The sequence below is a fragment of the Drosophila takahashii genome, chromosome 2L (genome assembly GCF_030179915.1).
Source record: "Drosophila takahashii strain IR98-3 E-12201 chromosome 2L, DtakHiC1v2, whole genome shotgun sequence".
Classification (NCBI taxonomy): domain Eukaryota; kingdom Metazoa; phylum Arthropoda; class Insecta; order Diptera; family Drosophilidae; genus Drosophila; species Drosophila takahashii.
The window spans coordinates 34529221-34547969 of NC_091678.1; the positions used below are offsets into that span (position 1 = coordinate 34529221).

The following is an 18749-nucleotide window of genomic DNA, read 5'->3' on the forward strand; positions in this document are numbered from 1 at the left end:
TAATTTATTTCGTGCTTGTTAAGAGTTCTGCTAGCATAACAGATTGGTTTATGATTTTGTGACAGTACTGCTCCTACACTCATAAAAATTAATTTCTAAATTTTGGAAATCTCGCCATTGAATCGGCCTACCTTTGAAAATAGAAAAAAAATTTCTTGTTATTAGAAAATTGTCCTTTGAATACAGAAAACCTTTCTTGATGGAAAAAATTCAAGAAAGAATTTTTCTTAAAAATAGAAAAATGAAAATCTCATATGTTTGTTTTGCCGTCGCAGCCAAAACATTTTTGTACGTATTTAAGGACAAAATCACCTTTGAATATATGAATGAAATGACCCTAGAATATAGGAAAGTAGCCATTGACTTCCTTCGGCTGCCGAATGTTAACGACAAGAAAAACGAAGTGGGACGAAGGGCCTACTCGGCCCGACTACTACCCGGCTACCGACTTCTCTGATCCCCCGAGCGTCAGTTGTGAAGAAAATTCGTGAGTGATGGACGTGATTTTCAAGCGGATAAGAGGTGAAGCCTTTTTCCGAATATTCAAAGGTATGTAAATATGTATATAATTTTTTGTATAGCGGGCGTACAATTGTGTGTATGTAATTAAAGGATACATTTCAAATCTCTTTACCAAGCGTATACCAATTTAGGTGAATTGTTTTTTAGCTAAGAGCTACGTACATACATACATTTGTACATAAATTTGTGGGTGTACAGTTCTATAATAACTTTATCTTATTACTCGCATTTTATTTATTTTTCAGAGTGAAAATACCTGCAGTTGCAACAGCCAAATAATTTGTTTGTCGAAGCTGTAATTTTGTTTTAAAACCTTCTAAGGTAAGAAAAATATGTTGTATTTGTTTGACATACTTATGTATGCATGTAAATATCTATGCATGTACGCGGCTCACCCGATCTGAAACCCGATTTTCAACCCTTTCATATTCTGCTCCTCTCTCTCGCTCGCTTGACCTACGCGTCGCGACGTTTCTCTCTTCACCTTCTTAAAACTGACACGATCTGCCCTGCTTACATTCGGTCTCCCTTCGCGCAAAGGACTGTATGTAAATATATATGTATGTATGTACGTGTGTCTCCCGTGCCTCTCTCTCTCTGAAATTCGATTTTCAACCCTTCATTTTCTACCCGTCTTGCTCCTCTCTCTCGGTCGTCTGTCCAACGTGTTTGTATTTTGGCTATTATTAACATTACATTATTTCAAAAAAGTTGTTTATCTAAAAACAAATCATTGATATCCCAATAACTCTTTTTTTATAGATGAGGAAAGGCGAAGAAAATGGATCACCTTAGGTCATATGAAGTTCAACAGACCTTGGGTAATAATAATGTTTTCTTGAGTCAAAAATGTGTTATTTAAAAATGTTTAAATGTTAAGTGTTAAATGTTTTAAATGTAAATAAATATAATATGCAAAAGAAAAAACCAAGTTACATTTTATTTTTAGGGTTTCAGTGTTAATATAAAACTTCCTTTCAAGAAATATTATTTCTTAAATCAAGAAATAAAATTTCTTGAAAGGAAATTTAAACAAGAAAGAATTTTTCTTGTTTAAAAGAAGCCTTTCTAAAAAACCCTTTCTTGTTTTCAGAAATTTAATTTCTTGAAACAAGAAACAAACCACCTTTGAAACAAGAATCGACTTTCTTGTTTTAAGAAATACTTTTTCTTGTTTTTATGGTGGCTTTCTAAAAAACCCTTTCTTGTTTAAGAAATTTAATTTCTTAAAACAAGAAATATTTTTTCTTGTTTTAATGGTGCCTTTCAAAAAAACCATTTCTTGAAACAAAGGTGAGGTCGCCTTTGGCAAAAATTCAAGAAAGAATTTTCTAGAAATTCTTCGATTTTTTTTTAAGAGTGTATAGCCATGTTACTTGCGTCCGTTGTTAGAGAAAGTGGTTTATTAAAACAAAAAACATATTTAGCGTCGCTTGTGAACGGTTGTGTTTACTTTTGTGCTCTGCGTTATTTTGTGTTTTCAGTAATTTTTACGAGTGTTTTGTGATTGCTTACAAAGACAGCGTAGCCTAACAATTTTGTTAGTGTTTTAAACTAAAACTCCCAATTAACGGGTGCATTGTTTTAGTTATTTTAACATTTCTATTTGGATTTTTTTAAATCGCTTGTCTTTGTTAGTGTAGTTACACGCTCTAAACCTGCTAAAACTCTTGTAATCTCTCTTCCACTCTCCCACTCTCACTCCCTCTGAACTTGCTGTATTTCTGATTTCTCTCTCTCTTGCTTGCTTTACACTTGTAACTGTTTGTGTGTATAGTTGTTAGTGTACCACAAGCCACGCCCAGTCGATAGACTTTTTTTCTCTCGCGCTCTCTTGTTTCTAATTAAACTCGCGATCTCGCGCTCTTATACTTTTTGTTGTTTTGTGTCTTTGCGATTTTGCGAATTCGATCCCAGTGTCAAATTTACTTGAGGTATTTTTCATTATTTTCATATTTTTATTCTTATTATATTTTATTTCTCTTGAATTAACATATTTTTCCTATAATGTCTTTTGCCTGTATTAAGAAAAATTTATTTACTGTTGGCTCTGCGAAGCGATGATGCATTCTAAATGTTCAGGATTCACTGGCAGAGTTAAAGACTTCATTGAACTGCGGGTTGGTCTCATGTGGGTATGTGAGTTCTGCAGGGAATTGGCAATTGAGATGAGCAGCTTTATGAGGCAGACTCGAGACGGCCTATGTAATCTTTCACGAGTTTTTAAACAGCTCAATGATGGATTAAATTCCGTTTGTGAGCAATTTAACAACAAAAAATTATTAACAGATTCGCCCAAACGTAAAAAAGCTAGCTCAACGATAAATGCGAGTGAATAATCCGCCTTAAATCCAAACTTGGTAGCTGCTGCAGTTTCGGGTGACGCAGGGGTAACTGAACATCCTGTGCCAATGGGTACTGCTAGTTCCGGTGTAGTCCCGGTATTTGAAAGTCAGGCTCTAATAAGATCTCCAGAGCCGGCGGAGTCAACCAGTTCGGTGCCGACCATACCCATAGGTAAAGTAGGCGCCGTTTCTGTCTCTCAGCCGAATGAGGTTCAGGCTGCTGCTGGGGGGCGCAAAAATCTCTCAGTTGTATCCAGAGGTACAGTAGGTGCCGCTTCTGGCTCTCAGCTGAGTGAGGTTCAGACTGCTGCTGGGGGGCGTAAAAAACTCTCAGTTGCTCCTCATAGGAAGCAACTATTTGTTTTAAGATTTAGGCCTGATACCACATCTGAGGATGTTTTGGAATTCATTCGTGAAAAATTCCCATCCGAGGATATTGCTTGAACAATTTAGATTTTCATACGCCCGGATATTTCTTGGTCCCCTCCTACTGACTCACTTGTCGCTCTACCTTTATCCGCCCATGACTTTGTGGATGGCCTTTTAGAATTATCGTTACAGCAAGTTAGCTTTATATGAAATTCTTTAAATAGACAATTAGATCTTGGGTTTGTTTCAGATCCGTTTGAAGTCACAGTACCTAGAATTGCCGCTCTTATGGTACCAGAAGACCGATACCACCCTACTATGGAATTGACACTTTGCCTCCCCTACCTTGATACCACCTCTCCTTTAGTTTCTCCAACTTAAATGAGATGCTTTCGGAAATGTGACTATAATAAACTTAACCTTATGATTTTGCAATATAATTGGACAGATCTTTATAACTGTGTGGACATCGAAAGTGCAACTGAACTTTTCTATAGCGTTCTAAACACTTTTTTTAATGAATGCGTTCCTGGTTTACAAATGCCCTTCAAAGACTTTAAAATCTTTAAAACAAACACTTATAAAAAGTTTAAAAAATCGGGTAAGCCATCCGATTTTTCGAAATATGTGGTGGCTCGATCTGATTTTAATGTCCTTAACAGTCATAGCTATTCTATGTATTTAAATCGTTGTAAATTTGAATTTACAAATGATCGGAAGCAGTTTTATAACTTTGTTAACGCCAAGCGTAAGTCATCAGCTTTGCCTTCATCGGTTCGTTTTAACTCAATGGAGGCATCGACAGATTCTGAAATTGCTGATTTATTTGCCGACTTTTTCCAAACTACTTATAGCTCCTCGTCATGGTCAAATTCAAACTACCCAAATTCCTTAAATAGGGCAAATTTTATTTTTTCCCCTATAATTACCGAAAGTTCTCTCTTAAGAGATTTAACAACAACAACGCCAACCTATTCTCCCGGTCCTGATGGACTTCCTGGGTGTGTGCTTAAGTTTTGTGCAGCAACCATTTGCAAACCTATTCTTAAGCTCTTTCATTTGTCTATTTCATCATCAGTTTTTCCAACTATCTGGAAGGACTCTTTTATTATTCCACTTCACAAAAAGGGTGCGAAGGAGGATGCCCAGAATTTTAGAGGTATTTCTAAATTGTCGGCAATTCCAAAAGCCTTTGAACGAATTATCACATCTCACATGCAACATTTATGTTCCTCGCTAATATCACCGTGTCAGCATGGTTTCGTTAAGCGAAGATCGATTACCACCAACCTACTTGAATTGTCATCTATTGTAATAAATGGATTTAACAATAAAATGCAAACCGACGTTATATATACAGATTTCAGTAAAGCCTTTGATTCCGTTAACCACTCTCTTCTTTTATTCAAACTAGACTTGCTTGGGTTTCCATGTAATCTTTTAACTTGGATTTCAAGTTATTTGAATTGGAGGACTCAGAGGGTTATATTTAAGAACGCTGTTTCTAAAATGATCCACGTGACATCTGGAGTGCCCCAGGGTAGTCATCTGGGTCCTTTGCTGTTTACTCTGTTTATAAACGATCTTCCCTCTATCATAACAAATTCTCGAGTACTAATGTATGCTGATGATGTTAAGCTTTGTTTGACATACAATAATATAGAGTCTGGTTTCGGCTTACAATCAGACATTGATAATTTTCAAGTATGGTGTGAGTATAACCTCTTAAATTTGAACTGCCTGAAATGTAACGTAATGACCTTTCAGAGGGTTACTCCAACGTTTATAAGTTATTTGCTTCAGAACCTGCCACTTGACCGTATATATTCAGTAAATGATTTAGGCGTTCTTCTGGACCCGAAGCTTAAATTTGACTGCCACATAATGCTGACTGTCAACAAAGCCATGAGTGTTTTTGGGTTTATAAAGCGTTGGTCAAAAGAATTTGACGACCCTTATATAACCAAATTACTATTTACTAGAGGTCTGCATGAATGCATTCAAACTGACAAATGAATCACTCATTCTTAAAACTTGTATAAGTTTTTCTGTATTCATTACTTTAAATATGAGTGAATGCAGTACTTGTGACTGTATTGCCAAATACTGTACTCACTTTTCCAGACACAGTACAGTATATTGTGAATACAGTGTTTTTGGTGTACAATAACTCATTGTACAGTGAATGAAGTTTCCCCAAAATTACAAGGCCTACTGAATTTATAAAATGTTAAAGCTTGCTTATTTCTTTGTAATATTGTAATCTATCCACTAGCAGAATCACTTAAAACCTAATGAAAGAGACAAAGTGTCGTTAGTCATAAAATATTGACGGATTTATTAATACATTAATCGCTATTTAAGACATTTTCATTAATGCTGTCTATGTTGGAGTTTAAATACATTATTTTGTTGACCAGTCGAAGCAATTTTGGAACGCTTTGCGGAAATCTGATTTTTTGCAATTGAAAACGCCCTCTCCGACGGAGCGCTACTTGCTGGGACCGCTAAGATTTGTAGGCCTAGTTTGTATAATAATGGAAATGTTTTCTTAATGATAAATCACCATGGCAGGACATTAAAGTCGTCACTGTACGAGATTTTAACGTGTTTATATGTTTCGATTTCATCATTAATTGTATTATGAAGGCTATTGCTAAGGATTGGTTGAGTGTAGTCTTTAAAAACAGGATCGATTTGTGGATTAGATTGAGTTATGGAGTCTTCGTCTTCTAATGGGCTATTGCAATACAAAATTGCACTTTTTTTTTTACTCAGAGTACAGTACTGTACAATAGTAATTGAGACGACACTCATAGTATTGTTCAGATTGAGAAGCATAACACATAGTATTAAAAAAGTGTTTACTCTAAAATAGTGTACTCAGTTACTATCGGTAGAGTGGGTACTCTCTACAATATTGTATGAGTACACTAAATGTGAGTACCGTGTACAGCTGTACAGTACTGTAAGTTTTGAAATAAATACATTCATGCAGGCCTCTACTATTTACCTCCCTTGTTCGTCCTATATTGGAATATTGTTCTTCGGTTTGGAGCCCACAATACCAAGTGCACATTGACCGTATAGAGTCGGTTCAAAAAAAATTTCTTCTTTTTGCTCTTCGTAATTTGAACTGGGATCAAAACGTAAGGCTACCCTCCTACCAGAGTAGATTATTATTGCTTAATTTACCAACACTTGCAAATCGTAGAATAATGCTTGGTACTATTTTTATGCATAACCTTATAAGAGGTGATATTGATTCTATAGAACTTGTAAGCCGCCTAACTTTTAATGTTCCCTTTAGACGAACACGAAATTATCATCCTTTTAATTTACCACGTTGTACATCATATTTTAGTCTGCATGAGCCCTTTCGCGTTCTTTGTAATAATTATAACATCCTCTATCATTTAATTTGCATTCTATCCCGGTATTAAAAACTAATATTTTAGCTCATCTGCTTCACTCCTAATTGCTTCGTTACGCTTATGCGGTTATTCCACTACATTGTATGGCTCATTCATTAGAGCATTCATTGGAGGCTTAGAAAGGGACAAATATATATGCTATTTTTGGGATTTGTTTGGATAAGATGGCATGGTCACTTAAAATTTAGACGTTAAATTTAAACTTTATAATTCAAATAACTTCGACTGGTTAAATCATTAAGGTTGAAGGCTGTAAAATTAATAGTGTGTGTTGCCAAAAAATCAGACACTTTTACCAAGTTTTTAAATTGTTTTGGGCTGTTTAAAGTACATCTGTAATTGTTTTTAATTTTATCATACCCGGCATTAATTTTTAGGAAGACAATTTTATATAAATTTATAGACGCAGTTATGTCTTTATATAGAAATATGCGAGTTATTTTTAGTTGGCAACGGAGTAATTAGGCCACTAAAATAATTTTTGTATTGTTCATATTTGTTTATAGCACCTTATTAGACGCAAAAGGTTTGGCAATTCAACCAAAAAAAATCAAATCAATTTTTATTATTGATCTCATTTCACAGTAGCTCTAATAAATGAGCAAAATTGTACTTTTTAGATTCAATTTTGCTCATTGCTCATCGGTTCAGGTAGTACCGTATTGAGGCATTTTACAATACTAAAAAAAAATACCAAAAGTGCCCATCGGTTTTTACAATTTGCTCATTGATTGCTTATTGCAGCCGACATATATCTGTCTTGCTCGCACCTACGTAAAATTGTATATGCTGAGAAAAAATTGCACTAATGAATGACCCGAACAATGTAGTGGAATAACCGCATTATTATGTGTCCCGTCTTTATTTGTTTTATGTATTTTTCCTCGCGAACTCGCATTCTTGCCCAAATTGATAAAAGGGTCCCGCGCGTAACAAGCACGTGCTTGGTGTCGTTGGGTCACTTGTTTGTACTGCTTGTAGTGCATCAACGTCCATTAATAAAAAAATAAAATCAGGATAAATTAAAATTGGGTCTGAGGTTATTAAAATTTTCATTTTTTCAAATGCTTCTATGTAAGGTTTGTCTTTAGTATTGATTGTGGCGCCTTTCTTTAATTTCACTGTCATTGGCTTTACGATATGTGTAAAGTCTGGTATGAATTTTCGATAAAATCCACAGAATCCTAGAAATGATTTAATTTCTTTTGGAGATTTTGGTATTGGAAAATTTATAATGGCACTTATCTTTTGTGGATTTGGTTTAATACCTGTAGTAGTTACTACGTGACCTAAAAACTCTGTTTCCTTTTTCATGAATTCACATTTGTCTAGTTGTAATTTTAAATTTGCATCACGTAATTTTTGAAATACCTTTTTCAATGATAAAATGTGTTCTTCCAATGAAGTGTTAAATATTATAATATCATCTAGATATACCAAACAATCTGTACAGATTAAATCTTCTAATAAATTGTTCATACATCTTTGGAAAGTTGCGGGGGCGTTTTTAAGTAGTATATAAATGGGGATTCTGAATAGTATTTAATGCGGGTTCTGGATCTAAAGTGGAGGGAGAGGTAATTAATTATGCTAATTAGGGTAATAAATCAGGACAATGTGACAGGTGTGGGGGTAATTAAAGTTAATGGGTGCGTGACGAGTGATCGTTAATTAGGGTCCACAATAGTTATATCCAGCTTTTGTATGTAGGGTTTGTATTCAGGAATCAGGAATCCCGAAATTCGGTCCAGAAATCGGGGGAGATATTACTGGGGTGTGACGGGTGATCGTAAATTAGGGTGATAAGTTGCTTATATCTAGGAATTGTATTCAGGAATTCGCTCCCCCGAATTTCGTTTAAGAAATCGGGACCCTAATTAAGCGGGTGAGAAGTTACTGAGGTGTGACGGGTGATCGTAAATTAGGGTGATAAGTTGCTTATATCTAGGAATTGTATTCAGGAATTCGCTCCCCCCGAATTGCGTTTAAGAAATCGGGACTCTTATTAAGCGGGAAGAAGTTACTGGGGTGTGACGGGTGATCGTAAATTAGGGTCCACAATAGTTATATCCAGCTTTTGTATCTAGGAAATGGGGTGAAAGAGGGGAGGCATTCTGCTTAAGTGGTTGACGAGTAGGTTGACGGGATCGAACGTGGGAGAAGTTAGAAAAATAGGGTGAAACGAGGGGAGGGAATCTAGTTAAGCGGGTGAGAAGTTACTGGGGTGTGGCAGGTGATCATAGCGATATATTTGGGTTATCCTAGTTAATGGGGGAGAAATTACTGGGGTGTGCCGGGTGTCCTTTGCTTAGATTAAGAAAGTGTGGTGCTCACACGGGTACGTGTTAGAATGTCACGGGCTGTTGTCACGTCCAAAAGAAACAGCTGAAAACAAGCACCCTTGAAAAGGGATCCCTTTGCTTGCCACTGAGAAACAAACTCCCAAAGAAACAGCTGAAAGCAAGCACCCTTGAAAAGGGATCCCTATGCTTGCCACTGAGAAACAAACTCCCACCCCAATAACAAAAAGAATATGTAAATTTTAATTTCAAGTATATTTTTTTATTTTTTTAACTTTTTGACCTGAAAGAAATAGCTGAAAAAAAATCACCCATCCCCCAAACAAAAGAATATGTAAATTTTAAATTCAAGTATATTTTTTTATTTTTTTAACTTTTTGACCTGAAAGAAATAGCTGAAAAAAAATCACCCATCCCCCAAACAAAAGAAGATGTTAATTTGAATTGAAGTATATTTTTATTTTTTAACTTTTTGAGCTGAAAGAAATAGCTGAAAAATCACCCAACCCCCAAACAAAAGAATATGTTAATTTTAATTTCAAATATATTTTTATTGTTTTATTTATTTTTTATTTGTAAATTTAAGGTTAAGATTTTTGTATTTGTTAATTAAAGCAATAGCTTTAAATCTAATGTATGGCGCCTGGTGACATTGACATGTATCCGGGCCCTCTCTTACGTCATCGTCGGCCCAGGGACATGTTAGCATATGCACACCATACCTAGTTTCTCTCTCACCGACTCGATCCATCTGTTGAAGATTGGAGAAGTCCATCTCCAGGGACTCCCGATGTTCCTCAAAAATGAAGTCACCAAATTCTTCGAGGAAATTGGTGATTTCATTACACACGTGGTTGTTATTCATTCTGCTGATGATGTTGTTGCTTGTTGATTTTTGGTTGTTGCTTAGGTGTTTGTTGGTTTTTGGATGTTGATGATGTTGTTGTTTGTTGATTTTTGGTTGTTGCTTAGGTGTTTGTTGTATAGTTGATTTTGGTTGTTGTATAGTTGTTTTTGTTGGTTTGGTTTGTTGATTTTTGGTTGTCGTTTTGTTGTTATTCCAAACTTATGTTGCTGCTGCTGATATTATTAATCCAGACTTTCAATTCGAACTGAACGTTCTTCCCAGTAACTTCTCACTTTTATCCCCTCTTCATATGGGGAGCAAAAATTTTCCACCACCATTCCTTCCCTCGCGATCATCCCTTTGAGAAAATTAGTTAGACAAATGCAAATGTGATTAGAAACCGAGTAGTCAACAACCTGGTTGCTAGGACACGGTTAACTTTCACCCCTCCCTCGCCATCAAATATTCGATGGAATCAACCAATGAAAATAATGCAAGTCAAATTTCTTATATTAAATTTAAGGAAAATATTTTCATCAACCAATCAATTCGTTGCAACTCTAATTTCTTATATTAAATTTAAGGAAAATATTTTCATTAACCAATCAAAACTTTGAATTTTTAATTTTCAAACTAAAGTTTAGGTTCATACTAATAATCTAACCTCAAAGTTATATTTAAGCTAGAATTTAACCAAATTCAGATCAGTGTTTTCAAATTTCTTGAAGTGACCTACTCTTTTTACTAGTTTCGAAAAACAGTAAAGTGATCTTATTAACGTGTGTACCTCAATTGAAAAGTGTCTTTGTGAGAACAATTAAATTACAATTACAAATTAACTACATTACAAGTGACTTTGTGAAAAGAAAATAAAAATTTAAAACAATCTACAAATTAACTACATTACAAGTGACTTTGTGAAAGGAAAATAAAAATTTAAAACAATCTACAAATTAACTACATTACAAGTGACTTTGTGAAAAGAAAATAAAAATTAAAAACAATCTACAAATTAATTACAATTGTAATTCTTTCCAAAATAAAAAATTAAAATGAATAACCAAACCCAAAAATATTGTGAGTCATGCCGTCGTTTCATCCCGGTGGGAGTTCAATGGAATCACCATGCACGAACCGCGAACCACAAGATGAACGCTATGGTACCTTTGGATGGAAGAATCAAAAAGATTTCGGATGGATTCAAGGGTCGAATCCTTCATTATATGTTTGTTAATGAAGGAGAGGAATTAAGATACCCGGAAGAGTTCCTCTTCGAAGCAGGAGAGGCTTTAAAATCGCATTTATTTAATGTGCTTCAAAGCTACATGTCCGGTAAAGTTAATTTTGAGCTTTTTGCGGAATATATGCTCGTGAAAGATGACGATTTAAAAACGGAGACTAAACAATTCCAAAGCAAAATGGAAGTTGTTACAAGCCACTCGGATTTAGACCGCATATTCACCAGTCACTCAAACCATCTGAAAATAAAAATGGAAGAGTTTCAGGAAAGGGATAGCGGGTGGACCCTACTCCGCATAATTCGATTGGAAATGAATTTCAATCAATTTAAACCGATTTCTGGTTCCTCATTTATCCCAACACCACCCAAGCTTTTTTCGAAAAAAACAATAATTAATGTCCAAAATAAGAATGATTCATACTGTTTTAAATGGACTTTGATTTCGGCACTTACAAAGGTAGCAAGTAACCCTAGTATGTGCTACACATATAAAGTTGATATAAGGGCCGAAAGATTTGTTTTAACATCTGGAATAAATTTGGACTTCAGTGGGTTAACATTCCCGCTCAAAATAAAGGACATAGACATTTTCATTCAAAAAAACGTTACATTGAGTATTAACGTTTTTGGATATGATGAGGAAAGTGAAACTATAATTGGACCTCTTTATCAATCTGGAGTTGAAAAGCCGACGCACTTAAATATACTTTTCCTGGAAGGAAACGGATTCGATCACTACACATGGATAAAAAATATTTCAAAGTATGAATTTTTCTCGTTATAGACCTACTTTTACTTATTATGTTACATTACTTGTTTTATTTTTCTTTTATTTAACAGACTAATGTCTACACAAAAAAGTCTACATAAGGAACGTACATGGTTTTGCAATACCTGCTTAAATTTTTCATCAACTGCAAGTCACGCACTTCGCCACAAGGAGCTTTGCAGTGGAAAGGTTGTCACTCTCCCAAACCCATATAAATCGACATTGAAGTATACGGCACATCGTCATCAACTTTAAGTTCCGTTCGCAGTGTATACAGATTTCGAGTGTATACTTCGACGTAAAAATATTGATGTAAGTCCTAAACTGTTTAATGTAAATGAACATGTACCAATTTCATATGCTTACTTTATAAAGTGTGCATATGATTCTATCTTAGATAAATTTGTAATGGAAACGGGAGGTAATTCAGCCATAAATTTTGTCAATTCCCTTGTAAATAACTTAAAAACTATTCATACAAATTATTTGAGTAAAATTGTTCCCATAGTAATGAATCCAGAGGATGAATATGATTTTAAGTTTACCCTCAATTGTCATATTCGTGAGAAGGCTTTAGCGGATGATAGGGTTCGAGATCATTGTCATTATACAGGTAGATACACGGGAGCAGCTCATTCGAAATGTAATTTAGATTTGAAAAGGTCTAATTTTATCCCAGTTTTCTTCCACAATTTCTCCAAGTATGATTGTCACTTGTTTATCAAAGAATTAACATTAATACCTGGAGAAATTAAAGTTATTCCCATAAACAAGGAGCACTTCATTTCAGTAATGAAAAAAATTGAAAATGAATGTGGAAACAATTTTGAGATAAGGTTTCTAGACACATTTAGATTTATGTCATCTAGTCTAGATGCCTTAGCGACCAATTTAGAAGATGATCAACTTAAATCAGTAAGATCACATTTTAATTGTGAAAATGAATTTAGGCTTATGGAAACTAGTTTACCATCAAGAGACCAATTTTATAATCAGTTTACTGAAAAGCATTGTTCTCAAGAGGAATATAGTCATGCTGTTAAAGTTTGGACACAATTTTCCTGTAAATCTCTAAAGGACTATCTAGAGATTTATTTAAAAACTGATGTATTATTATTAACTGACGTTTTTTAAAAATTTCCGTTTAATTTGCATGAAAATTTATTCTCTTGACCCAGCTCATTTTTATACAACACCAGGTTTATCTTAGCAGGCAATGCTGAAAACCACTCAAATTGAGTTACAGTTGAGTCAAAATCTGCCAAGTGGGCCACCCCTGTTCCGAAGGTCCGATTTTCATCGAACTTTTTTACTTTTCCGGTTCACAACGAAAATATAAGAACTACATTTGAACGGTTTTGCGAAATTTTGAGTTTTACCGGAGTTATAGGGGTCAAAACATGGCATTTTTGACACTTTTTCGAAAAAGTTGCACTCAGTCATTAATTCATAACTTCGGAACGGTAAGAGATATCTTTATGATGTTTTCACTAATCGCTCAAGAATTATTATGGCTTTCCATAAAAAAATGTAAAAAAAAATTAAAATTTATTTTTCTTAAAAATAAATCAACATTTTTTTTTAGTTTTTATTTTTTTCAGTGTTCTTCACCAGCTATAGAGTTTAAAACCATTTGAAAATGAAGTTTGATTCATTACGAAAAAGATCCAAAAAAAAAAAAGAGTGGCCCGGCCAAAGGTTTTTCGCAATATCGATTTGAAGAAGGGCGCACAGCGGATTCCCATACAAAACGACAAGAAGTGCCTCATTGACAGCTGCAGTCGGCTGACGCTACGCGCGCAACGGCATGTGTTGACCAGCCAATTTTCATGAGCAAGCCGTTTTTGTATGGAAAACCGCTGTGCGCCCTTCTTCAAATCGATATTGCGAAAAACCTTTGGCCGGGCCACTCTTTTTTTTTTTTGGATCTTTTTCGTAATGAATCAAACTTCATTTTCAAATGGTTTTAAACTCTATAGCTGGTGAAGAACACTGAAAAAAATAAAAACTAAAAAAAAATGTTGATTTATTTTTAAGAAAAATAAATTTTAATTTTTTTTTACATTTTTTTATGGAAAGCCATAATAATTCTTGAGCGATTAGTGAAAACATCATAAAGATATCTCTTACCGTTCCGAAGTTATGAATTAATGACTGAGTGCAACTTTTTCGAAAAAGTGTCAAAAATGCCATGTTTTGACCCCTATAACTCCGGTAAAACTCAAAATTTCGCAAAACCGTTCAAATGTAGTTCTTATATTTTCGTTGTGATCCGGAAAAGTAAAAAAGTTCGATGAAAATCGGACCTTCGGAACAGGGGTGGCCCACTTGGCAGATTTTGACTCAGTTAATAACTGATATTGATATGTATAAATTTATACAAAGTGGAATTCGGGGTGGTTTGGTACAATGCTGTCACAGATATAGTAAAGCAAATAATAAATATTTAAGTGATTATGATGCTAGTAAAGAGTCATCATTTTTAATGTATTTAGATGCAAATAATTTGTATGGTTGGGCAATGTCTCAACCTTTACCTTACCAAGGGTTTAAGTGGTTGTCTCCCATAGACATAAAAAATTTGGTAGTAGAAAATATTCCAAGCGATGGACATTATGGTTATATTTTAGAAGTGGATTTGGACTATCCATACAGTATCCATGATTTACATAGTGATTTACCGTTTTGTTCAACAACAAAGTTAGCCACTAATAGCGAAAAAGTAAAAAAATTAATTGCCGACCTCGGAAATAAAAAAAAATATATCATTCATTATAAAAATTTACAGCAATGTTTGCTTAATGGGTTGCAGCTAATAAAAATTCATAGAGGGATACGTTTTGAGCAAAAACCTTGGCTCAAAACGTATATAGACCTTAACACCCAATATCGTCAAAAAGCTAAAAATTCATTTGAAAAAGATTTTTTTAAATTATTAAATAATGCAGTCTACGGTAAAACCCTAGAAAATATCGAGAATCGCGTTGACATTAAAATAATAATCCACAGAATAAAAATAATAAAAGTGGTCGTAAAAAAGTATGTGCCCGAGCATTAATTTCCAAATTTAATTTTCAAAGGGCTACAAAACTAGAGAATGATTTCTATACAATTCAAATGAGAAGAATGTCATATGTATACGATAAACCCATGTATCTTGGGTTTACAGTATTAGAGTTATCAAAGTGGAACATGTATAATTTCCATTATCAGTATATGAAACCAAAATTTCAAGATAATATAAGATTAAATTACATGGATACAGATTCCTTCATCTATACAATTAAAACTGATGATTTTTATAGTATCTCTCTTCGGAATGATATAGAATTAAAATTTGATACATCTGGTTATTCCGAAGAAAGAGCCAACTTATATAATTTTAAAATATGCAATAAAGCGGTTTTAGGTGTTTTTAAAGATGAGCTTCATGGTAGACCAATGTCAGAGTTTGTTGGTCTCCGTCCTAAGGTTTATTGTTATAAAATTGATTCTATGGACAAATCGTTTATGAAATCTAAGGGAGTAACGAGAACAGCACTAGAGTATCTTGATATTGAAAAATATAAAAAGGTTCTTTTCACTGAAAATCGAATGTATGGCGGCATGTCAGTTTTTAGATCTAAAAATCATACCATAAATACTTACAAAATAACTAAAATAATTCTCGATGGTAATGATACGAAGAGAAAAGTTGAGGGTGATAAAATGTCTACACTCCCTAATCATCATAAGGGTTTAATAGAAAGGGAACTCATATCAAATGTTCAAATCCTTGAGGGAGAGTCACTTGTTTTGGGGAGACAGGTAGATGAAATAGAAAGTCTTGAATTCCAGACTGAGCAACAAAAAACTTTACTCAAGCGCCTAAAAACAGAAATTGAAAATGTTGAACATGATTTACTTTACAAGTCGCTTGAACTTGAAATGTTTTATAATGAAATGCCCCCCGATCCCAAAAAAACAGAAACAATTTTAGAATTAACAATGCAAAATATTTATTTAATTAGTAAGTTTGATAAAAGGTGTTAAACAATAAAAATTAACAAAATATATATAAATCTTAAGCAATATATATATAAATGTTTATATTTTGTTAGTATAACATTAAGTTGAACGAATAACAAATACATTTCAATAAATTGAGTATTAAATATAAAATATTTGGGTGTGTTTGTAAATTTTTTTTGGAAATTTTTTATAAATTGGGTGAGTATATTTTATTTGATTGGTTTTGTACCCGTTGCCTATATAGATAATTCCACAGTTCTAATTCATGTGGGTTCATTTTAGCTTCAGGTTCAGAATCCCTGTCTTGAACAGGTTCATCTTCTTCTTCAGCTGATTTTTCTTCCTCGTTTTTTTCCCTATCTGTTTTAGATAATAACCCAACTCTACTTGTTCAGGAGTAATATCACTATTTTCATTACTCTCATCGCTATTGCTTAAGTTAATGTTTATATTTTGGTGATAAAGTTGTGTGATGTCATCATCAGTTAAATTAAAACTAGAAATATTATTAGAAATTGAATTTTCTGAAACTACGTTAGATCCTAAAAGGTGAACATATTCAACTGAAATGAGAAAAACAAAAAAAAAAAACGAATTAATGAAATGAAATATTATATACTAAAGTAAATTAACTTATTAACTTATTAACTTAAATTAACTTGTTTTGTTTAATTTATTATTTCCTTGAGGAATTTTTATATCCTTCTGAAATAAATAAGTAATATGTTATCCCTAATTCATATAAAAGTTGTTGCGGTTCAACAACTCGCTACACTCTAATAGACATAATATTCCCCCATCAGAGTCTATACCACTCAAGTCTAGTTCCTCAATTGTTATAACCTCTCTTTTACTTATCTTGGGTGGAGGTGGTAAATCTATTGTTTTTGGTAGAAGTGGATAGTAAAATAATTCTTCATCAATTTCTACACAGTTTATTTGAATCTTATACATATCTAGATGAGAATGTTTTTTTAACCTTTTTGAAACGTAATGACACTGGATTCTTAAAGTGAAAAGGTTCTTATAACCGAGTTTATAATATCTATCGAAACCTCTGTTTCCTGTTACAATAGTTCCGCCCTCTCTATTTTCCCTTTCAAGCAAGTCAGATTTAAACTTCTCTAACAATTCCTTTTTAAGAAAAGAATATTTTTTTTCTACACTACGCTTCTCTGTTTTATTTAAAATTTTTGACTCTTCACTTACATTATCATTATTACCATCATCTTCATTTAGTGGCGTAAATGATTGTTTGGAGGGTGACGACAAATCATCGTACTCATCATAGATTTGGAAATTAGCTGGTGGGGGTGTTGATGATGATGATTCTTCTGTTGCTTCTGTTGATGATGATGATGCTTCTGTTGATGATGATGCTTCTCTTGTTGTTGTTTCTGTTGTTGTTGTTTCTGTTGTTGTTGTTTCTGAAATTAAATATCATAACAAAAGTTAACAAAAATCGAAAAAGGAAAAAAAGTAATTTGTGATGTTATTTATATTGGTATTTACCTTGTGGTGCTTCGTCGTCTTCATCTTTTTTTAGTTTCCTCTCTTTTGTAATATAGCTTGCCATTGTTGTTGCTTCTGAAATTAAATATCATAACAAAGTTAACAAATCAAAAAAAAAAAAAAAAAAATTTTATTGTTTATTGTTATTATTGTTTTGGTGTTCTTACCTTGTGAGGTTTTTAGTTTACTCTCTAACTCATCAATGTTATTTATATTCGCTAGTGAACTGTTCTTAAATAGATACAATTTCAGCTGAATATTCAAAACATCATTGTTAGGGAGTAAAATTTGAATAATTGTGGTTTCCATTGTCTCGTTGTATGTCGTTAGATGTGAAGTGGGTATTACACCCATTTCCACTACTCCTATTACAGAAACTATTATCAAAAATAGTTTTATTATTTTATTATTTTTCATTTTCACACACACACACACACACAATTATTAATAAAGTTTGAGTTTTTCACTTTCACTTTTATATGAGCAATTTGAGCTCCAATTTTCACCGTCTTGTCTTGCTTTCGATCGCTACTGAAAAAATCATAAGCGCCCCAGTGGTATTTATTTAGAATTTTCAGTATATAACTCTTATGTAAACGAATAAAGGGATGGGGCAATCATTCATGAATATGCTGGCGAACCAGTCCAACAAACAGAAACAATATATACAAACCTCGAGTAAACATTCTTATAGCCCTCCACACGCTCTCCACAGAAAGCATAACATTCTTATCGCCCTCCACAGAGAGCAGAACATTCTATCAGACTTTGCGTGTGCGTATGTGGAAACTATTTTTGACTTTGTATACGTAGGGTGCGGCCTTTCGATGCGGGCGATTGGATGACCTTCGAAGTCTTTGCGTGTGCGTATGTGGAAACTATTTTGACTTTGTATACGTAGGGTGGTGAGGGATTTTGGCTGGAGACTATTTTTGAACTTGTACATAAGCTGTTACATGAGCATGCCGGTCTGAACATATTTATTTTTCTGTTGCTAAGTTGATTAGTATATGGAGAATATATTCTTTTATTTTCAATGCGAATAAGAGTTGCTCTATAAAATATTATCTTTAGATTTCCAGCTATCATATTTTTTTGAAAACCCCAGCCAAAGTACACAGACTTTATTCCCGTCTCTCTTTATTATTTTTTCCACTAAATACACTGGTCGACAAAAAAAAAGTCCAAGAATAAAAGCTACCAAACCTGAAAGGATTTTAGCTGCAGATTACTACCTCATACTTGGAAACTTTCCATCACGTCGAAGTTTTGAGAAATCCGTGGTCAAAGTTCCGAATTTTCGATTTTTAGGCACTTTTTGCGGCTTAATAGTAAGAAAACCTTTTGTAGCCCAGAGCCACAATTTAGCGGAAATGGTACCTTGAACCTTTAACTTCAAG

The 18749-nt window shown here is 33.8% G+C and overlaps 1 protein-coding gene and 1 long non-coding RNA gene across 4 annotated transcripts; one reads left to right on the plus strand and one right to left on the minus strand.

Annotated features, from left to right (window-relative positions):
- The first annotated feature begins 480 nt into the window (after nucleotides 1-480).
- On the plus strand, nucleotides 481-1564 carry LOC138914970 (uncharacterized). Its single transcript, XR_011420670.1, has 3 exons — nucleotides 481-549; nucleotides 768-843; nucleotides 1285-1564. It is a non-coding gene; the product is annotated as an uncharacterized lncRNA (long non-coding RNA).
- An 8590-nt stretch (nucleotides 1565-10154) lies between these two features.
- Nucleotides 10155-17864, minus strand: LOC138914977 (protein P54-like). 3 transcript variants are annotated; one of them, XM_070219724.1, is made up of 4 exons: nucleotides 17517-17864; nucleotides 17350-17424; nucleotides 17047-17264; nucleotides 10155-10175 (listed from the first exon to the last, which is right to left on the minus strand). In XM_070219724.1, the coding sequence occupies exons 1-4, from the start codon at nucleotides 17764-17766 to the stop codon at nucleotides 10170-10172; spliced, it is 549 nt and encodes a 182-aa protein (XP_070075825.1). In that variant the 5' UTR covers nucleotides 17767-17864; the 3' UTR covers nucleotides 10155-10169. The 3 variants fall into 3 exon arrangements, with proteins under 3 accessions (XP_070075825.1, XP_070075824.1, XP_070075823.1); XM_070219723.1 differs by lacking the exon at nucleotides 10155-10175 and adding an exon at nucleotides 15882-16400 and having other exon boundaries at nucleotides 17350-17421; XM_070219722.1 differs by lacking the exon at nucleotides 10155-10175 and adding an exon at nucleotides 15932-16400.
- Nucleotides 17865-18749: the final 885 nt, after the last annotated feature.